The sequence below is a fragment of the Pinus tabuliformis genome, chromosome 1_1 (genome assembly GCF_031772625.1).
Source record: "Pinus tabuliformis cultivar Carrire ecotype Pingquan chromosome 1_1, CPIR1, whole genome shotgun sequence".
Lineage (NCBI taxonomy): Eukaryota > Viridiplantae > Streptophyta > Pinopsida > Pinales > Pinaceae > Pinus > Pinus tabuliformis.
This window is the reverse complement of record NC_142297.1, coordinates 146321054-146328817: the sequence shown is the minus strand read 5'-3', so window position 1 is coordinate 146328817 and position 7764 is coordinate 146321054. Positions and strand designations below refer to the sequence as shown.

At 33.6% G+C, this 7764-nt stretch overlaps 1 protein-coding gene across 2 annotated transcripts in view; it reads right to left on the bottom strand.

Annotated features, from left to right (window-relative positions):
• Window positions 1-989: 989 nt before the first annotated feature.
• Window positions 990-7764, bottom strand: part of LOC149212045 (MADS-box transcription factor 6-like) — a 179009-nt gene continuing 172234 nt past the window's right edge. For both annotated transcript variants that reach the window (XM_089391660.1, XM_089391661.1), the window contains exons 7-9: window positions 1762-1803; window positions 1503-1642; window positions 990-1325 (exon numbers count right to left, since the gene is read on the bottom strand). In XM_089391660.1, the coding sequence (XP_089247786.1) occupies window positions 1244-1325; window positions 1503-1642; window positions 1762-1803 (264 nt within the window). In that variant the 3' untranslated portion in view covers window positions 990-1243. The remainder of the gene's footprint in view (window positions 1326-1502; window positions 1643-1761; window positions 1804-7764) is intronic.

Genomic DNA, 7764 nt, shown 5'->3' with positions numbered 1-7764 from the left:
TTTCTTTAAATTGATGAATTTAATTAAAAGGGAAAAAACACATAACTACTTTGGAAATAATCTCAATCTTTGATTTGTGTATACTAATAAGAATATTCTATGGAGGTTAAATTCCTACCACCCACCTAATAATTATTGATAATTAAATTAAAATGGTGGAAACCCTATTCCAAAATAGGTATGCCTATTTGTATAATTAATTAAGAATAGATTTGAGAACACAACATTATTATTTCAACCTATAATGATCACCTTAGAAAAACCCTCAAAATGACAAGCAATAAAATTCCAGCTCCCCATAATTGGGCCTCTCTATTGTTTTTTCCATGGTATTCTTCTTGAATGTGGCCTATTTAAAGGCTAATAATTAAACCAACGTAGATCCATCTTATCAACTCTTTCTCTTGAGTTGCAAACCCCTTTTAGAGTGAAAAGATATTTGATTCCTTCCCACTTTAATCTTATTTCGTTATCCTACTTTTTTAATAGCAATGGTTGTAAAGAATATTACTACATGTGTCCGGAGACTTGAATTGGACCACTACCTCAAGGTGCCCTCGAGGCTTTAGGGAAGCCATCAAGGGAATTGAGCACCTTGTCCAACTATAGAAAACTCTTTCCTTATCACCATTGAATCCAACTCCTTTGGACATAAAATTATACTTTTAAATATATAAATAGATTTAACGTTGTTAATTTTTATTTTTCAATAATTTAATTGTACCAGATCAACAAAAAAATTTGTAAGCTTGGCAAGTCTACTTTTCATCATGTCCAATATATCACCTTAATCAAGGAATTGAACTATCAAAAAGTACCTTAACAAAACACCCAATCACCATCTATTATTTACCATTTTAATATTTAAAAAGAAATAATTAATATATATATATATATAAAATTATAATTTTGAAAAATCTCAAACATAAAATAAACTTAAATATAAAAAGAAAAATATAAATGATGTGGAATAAACCATGAGATAAATTGCAAGAAACAAAGGTAATTTCTATTGGAAAACAGAAAAGCAATTATATATATAAACACAAATATTGTTGCATAAAATTGTGACTTTTTAAAAGTCAAAGTTGTTAGGGTTTGGGAAAAATAAAATGTGAAGTTACTACAATCAAACTACTGAAAAGCATGAATTAAAATGGAAGTACAATACAACTGTAAATTCATAGCTATATATACAGACATTTATTAATACTTCTGCTTGTCAGTAGAAATTGGTGGTACATTATACCATCCAGCCTTGCATGTAATTGTTTTGTGCTTGCTCATGCCTAGGCATGCTGGACTCAGGAGGGGCATATTGGTATCTGCTCAATAAACATACCAACAAAATTGGTCACATAATTGTTCAGTTCAAATATTTCATGTGAATTGTGATCCATATGCCAGTGTCTGCATATAAAGTTTACTATTCAAAACAATTATAACAAATTTCAAAGTATATTAAAAAATCTAGATAAAGAAATGAAGATATTGATGAATACCCAATCTGCAATGTGGGCTCACAATCCACAGCATTTGATGGATGTTGCATAGCATATGCATTATTTGCTACTGCATGCGAATCCCATGCATGAGGGGGAGGTTGCATGGCATTGAATGCCTGTCCCTCGGCCTCCTGCAACTGAAATATACATACAGATTTTGCCCATTTAGATCATTGTCATCTTCTACGAAATAGTTATTTCGTATACAAAACAACTATAATGGTGATTATATAAAAGTTCTACTTATAATATGTACCTTCTTGCGCAGAGATTTGTTTACTTCTTGTAAAATTCGCTCCTGTGAAAGAACTCAGTTATAAGACATAATGCACATGACTTGCTTTGAAAAATGAGTGTACAAATTAATAAAAGGCGTTTAAGTTGTTTTATATATTTTTGTTCATCTCGAATGGAAAAATGATTTATGATACTGTCATTAGTATGAGATGTTATTAGGATGGTGTATTGATAAAGTTGGGAACAAAATAACCTCACACTTGATTCCCATATTTCATAAATTATATATATATATATTTCATAAATTATATATATATATATATATATATATATATATATATACAATTTTTCCTCTCAAATAGAAATATACTTATAATAATATTTGTAGAAATTAATTATATTATTGGTAAAGTTAAAATATATTTATTTATTTAATTATTATTATTATTATTTTATTTTTTTTCTTTTTTTTGTGTGCCATGGTGGGAAGATGGATGTGTGTTTACCTATGTTTTGCATTAAGAAACTCTAAAATTTAAAATGTATATTTTTTTTGAATGAATTATATTATCTTCAAAAATTAGATATTACATAAGAGATTATCATAATCCATACTGGTTTCTCACAAGGGGGATTCGACTATAGCCCAAATTGTACCCTTCAAAGGAACATAAGAGACAAGTTGGTCTAGATTTAAGAAGGGAACAAAATGAAATACATATTTAAAATCAAAATATAGAGATACATCCAATTCGAACTTCAATTAATAAATAAGGATGTTGACACTGTTTACATGCAAAATGAAAGCAAACAAACTCGAATGGTTTTAGCTTATCTCTGAGAAGAGATGTGATGGCTACGCACCTTTTGAACTGTATTACAATGAGGTTCAAAGATATTTTTATCATGAAGAAACAATAAGAAACCCTAAACATCCAAAACTCTAACCCTAGAAGATGAAGCACCAAAGGCTTTTGGGCCCAGAGGGGGTAAGTTGGAACGTCAACTTCCCAAGGTCGTAACTTTGGCATACAATCTCAATTTCACACACACAATATGCCATTAAAAAGGTATATCCAAGGAGAACAACTTTTGAGTACTTTGTTTCCCCAAAAAACTTTGTTTAGGGCCTCAAAATGACTTGGAAAGTTCAGGACCTGAAAATTGCCAAAAATAGACAACTGCAAAAATAAGAAAACTACACTATGATTTTGCATACCCTTCAGCACCCCATATTGCATGAATTTTCAGCTAACATTCCTCCTCTTGAAACCTTAAGATCTATCATTTGTGCTCCTCAAGATGCATAATCTTATGCATAGAACCTTGTGAGAAATATTCTGGATTTGTAAGATCATTTAATGCCCTTAGATTAATGTCTATTGAGATTAATTCTTTTAAATGCTCTTTTTTTCCTCTTCCCAATCTTCGCACCTCCTGCTTTAAATTTGATAACTTGTGACAGACATCCCGGAGGTCACTACAGAAGATATAGGCTTGGTCCATGAATCCCTAACCAATGCTTCAAAAGTCTGTCCCTTTAAGCAAGAATGGTTAAATTTGAATGCAATACCATTCTTGCCACATTTCCCAATCCACTACAGAAAAATAGGATCGTGGTTTGACGTATTGGAATTTGTTACCCATGATTGCATATTCCCTAGCCTTTCAACCAATCACGCATGAACTAAGGAAAGATCAAATTGCTTAGAGATCCCATCTAATCTGATGTGGGCATTCTTCCAAGTAGGCCTTTTCGGGTCTGGATAGATGTCCACTAACATATTGTGATCAAACACCTCCTTGAAAAAATCCTCCACCGTATCTAATTTTCTTTTTCCCCAAATATCATCTGCAGACATCATCAAATTAATATCTTGAGCCAATATGAGGGAGCTTAACTTCAACAAACCACAACAATTTAGGCGATTCCAAAATACCCTTCTAACAGAATAAGGGGCATAAATGTTGAGAATATGAAGATAGATATTAGATCCTCTTGTAAATCGTGAAAGAATAATCGCTGCAAAAGAGTTATATGCTCGAAGATTAATGATTCGAGGGTTCTAAAGCACTACTAATCTCCCTGAATTTCCAACAACACTAGTTGCACAAACATTCCATTTGGGACAATTTTTTAATAAAAAGGCCCATGCCTTCTCCCGAAGCACCATAATCTCATGTATAAAGATAATTGTGGGCTTTTGCATCCAGATAAGACAATGAAATGAATGTCTTTTAAGGGAATTACCCAAACCCCTAATGTTAATGGACATAATAATCATGGGGACAAGTCTAAAATGGGTGAAATCCCTTTAAGGACCTAGGAACCAAAAGCTTCATTATCCACTATCGCACTAGGAAAAAGAATAAAGCCAGCCTATGCCTCCTGGAATGTAGAGGTCAAAGCAGATGATAGAGGAGAGCATGAAGACACCTTCTTGAATTTTGACCCCTCTTCTTCCTGATGGTGACATTTTTCCTAGAATTAATGTGAATGTCCTCCAACGGGAAAAAGAACTTTTTAATGCTTAGCGACTCCAATTCAATGGCAACAAATATGTGGCGACTCAAAAATCGACCAGTCTTCTTTAGTTGATTCAATATAATTTATTCATTTTGATAAGGCTAAGTTCATTTGACAGATTCATCGGCTTGTAAATTTACGTTTTTTCGGTCGGGTTATATTCATTTGATTCAACGTTGAATAACTTATAATTCTGGTTATTTCCATAAGGTTAGGTACGAAATTGGAAAGTACAAACAACAAATTTCAGAAAAAATATGACGTTTGCAGTTAAACATCTTAAAAAAGAACCAGTCAAAAAGCTTTATGATATCTATCATCTTCGTGAAAAGGATAACCAAAAAATTTAATACAAAATATGACGTTCAATGTTAAACATCCTTAAAAATAACTATTCAAAACTTTTATGGTCTCTATCATGTTCGTGAGTGGCTTCTGGATTTTGGGATTTTGATATATGATTCTTATCCTCTAACATTCAATTAAAAACAAATTTAAATATCCTTAAACATCTAGGAAAGTGAATTTTAAAAGTTTTCAAATTGCGTGCTTTAATAGAAAAATTATTTATTATCTGTGTGATGTTAGCGACTGGCTTTTTATTTTTAACGTTTTCATACGGTTTAAAGTACTACTAGATCCAGGATTTCCATTTCCAGGGCCTAAAATGGTAGAAATTTTGGTTTTTTATAATATAGGTTCTTCTTCCTAAATCCACATCATACTCTGCAGTTTTTTGAATCCTTTTGAGCTCTGTTTCAACTAAGTTTTCACTCAGTTTCAGTGTCTATATCCTGGAACTTCTTTTGTCAGTTTTCTATGTTGGGATATGTTATCTTTCAACAGTTTATCAACTTCCACTGTTATCTTGATCACCTCTTCCATCTCTGGAGTGTCGAAACTCTGCATGTCCGCTCCAGGTTTCAGAACGTACGCGACCAGCAACGACAACCCCACAAGACCAACGAACCAGCCCCGTAATCCGAACATAAAGAGATCAAGATAAGTGTGATCAAATCTTGTCCCCGCCGACGGATTGCAGATAGAAAGAAAAAACCATGCCAGAAAAACTTGTTCTCACAACCCCACAATTTAAGAGCTAATACCCCACAATTTAAGAGCTAATAAATACGAAATAAAACAACACAGGGATATTTTACATCAATACATGTTTTACAAATAGCCAGGATATTATGGAGAATTTTTTTTTAAATATATAGGGAAAAGAGTTGATAGAAAAAAAATGTATTATGTTCAAGAATTCAATCCTACATGTGATCTCCAATAAAAAGAGTACATTGCAACTAGCATTCCATGGAGAGCAAAGATCTTTATTGCTTAATTAAGAATTAACTCTCATCAATTATGGTGGGAAACACGTAAGTGGAAAAGACCTTTTGCACTTCTAACGCAATGGAATCGGAAAAACATTTCATTTTGGAATGTGTTGCTTTCAGAGACATTAGAGAAAGTTACAACAATATGTTAACATCGTTTCCTTGGCATTGCCATTGTCTTTTTAGTGAGGGCACTGTTAATAAGTTGGGTCAGCTCATCATTAATTTGAATAATAAGAGGATTGAATTGCAAAAGGAAAAAAACAAAGAAGCTAGTGATCCCATATTTCATTCATTATGACACCTCAGAGCCCATAGAAAACATGAGACCATCAACCTGGCACAATAACAAAGAGGAGGGGCTGACAGCTTCAGAATGTCTAACGCCAACTAAAAGGGTAGTCTATGGCAAATTTTTTTGAAATCTGAGGCACAGTTGTCAAACTTCAAGATTTTTGGTGCCCTTGGGATTTTTGATGGGGAGTTGTCTTATTTTTTGGACTTTCAGGTGCGGCAAAAAAATTTGAGGTGACATCTTGATTTGTGTTATTTAAATTGGTTTTTGACTGTATAAATGGATTTAGCAACCTAAACAATCCCTAGGGGACTTTGATTGTGCAGGGGTTACCTATCAAACTTGTGATTTCAATGATTCCTATGGATTTCTACTAAATTAGACGGAAAAAACCCACCAGAACACTTCCAAAAAATCTCACTAAAAACAAATAGTTTTTGATGGTACCAAATTCATTTACATCATCAAAAACAAAATTCAACCACTTTTATTATCTGATTTTTTAAGAAAAAAATAACTAAATTTTAACTCCCGAAACAAATTTACTCCCTCCATTAACAACTTCCCAACTAATAAAAAATGTAGGAACAGACCATTCCGAGATGATAAATCCACCATCGAAAGACTCAAAAGCCCAGCCAAACTATTTTAATAAAAGTGTACAGAAGCTTCGTTACGACTATCTTGGGCAAAGTAAACTTAAATGCTATAACAAAAACAAAATGAGTCTATGTAGGATCGAGGATCTACCAGCGAAAATTATGTTCATAATACATAAGTCATGAATCTTCACCTACCATTCACCTTGGTAAATGTTTCTGCAAAAATACCTGGACTGCCAATTAAGTTGAATCCCGTTGGAAATAAAAACGGCTACTATGGATGGTAGAACGGAATTGAAAGGTTTTAATGTAGAAAAAGGTATCGGTTATTGATTGCAGCAAAAAAAAAAAGAATATTTTTTAAATGTGGTTTCAGAATTTTTTTGGTTTATTTTTGTTAAACACACATGGAAAACATAGAATAGGGAAGATAAATCATGTGAGTTCATTTTTTTATTAACATCAGATGTACATTTATAATACAATGTTGTGACTCTTGGGTTTCAGATCCCAAGGTCTCTTGGACTGCTTTGTCCATTCGACTTCCACACTAACCCATTAGGATTAGGTGTCCAACATTCCCCCCCTTAATCCGAAGGGTTATGTATGAGTCCAAGAAAAGAGCTGTAATACAAAATGTGTAAAAAATACATGGCAGCACTAGGCTGAATGTGCTCTATGAAATGTTGGTATAAAGGGCGATGGTTTAAGGATGACCACCAACACTGGAACGCTTAGTGTAGTTCTCGGAACTCTTCCAAAACTGGCAAGAAACTGAAGTTTTCTGCTAGAGGAAGTGATCCTATTGTTTTAAAGAGAGAAACCTTCAACCATAAAAGGGAGGTCTCACCCCACATAAAAGGTAAAACTTCAACCTGAAAAGGGAAGTCTCAACCTGTGATGGTTTAAGGATAACCAACAACTCTGGAATGCTTAATGCAATTCCTGGAACTCTTCCAAAACTGGCAAGAAGCTGGAGTCTTCTGCTAGAGGAAGTGTTCTTAATCTGTGATGGTTTAAGGATGACCAACAACTCTGCAATTCCTAGAATTCTTCCAAAACTGGCAAGAAGCTGGAGTCTTCTGCTAGAGGAAGTGTCCCAGATTGCCAACTGAAGGCATGTTTAGGCATCTTTGTCTCTGGCTACAACTCTGAAACTGGTGTGGCAGGTTGTGGCTCAGGCTCGCTTGATGTGACTTTGAAGCTTGTAGATGACCATCATTTCCCCCCCTGTCAGATACAAGGTGAGAAGATGGAGAAA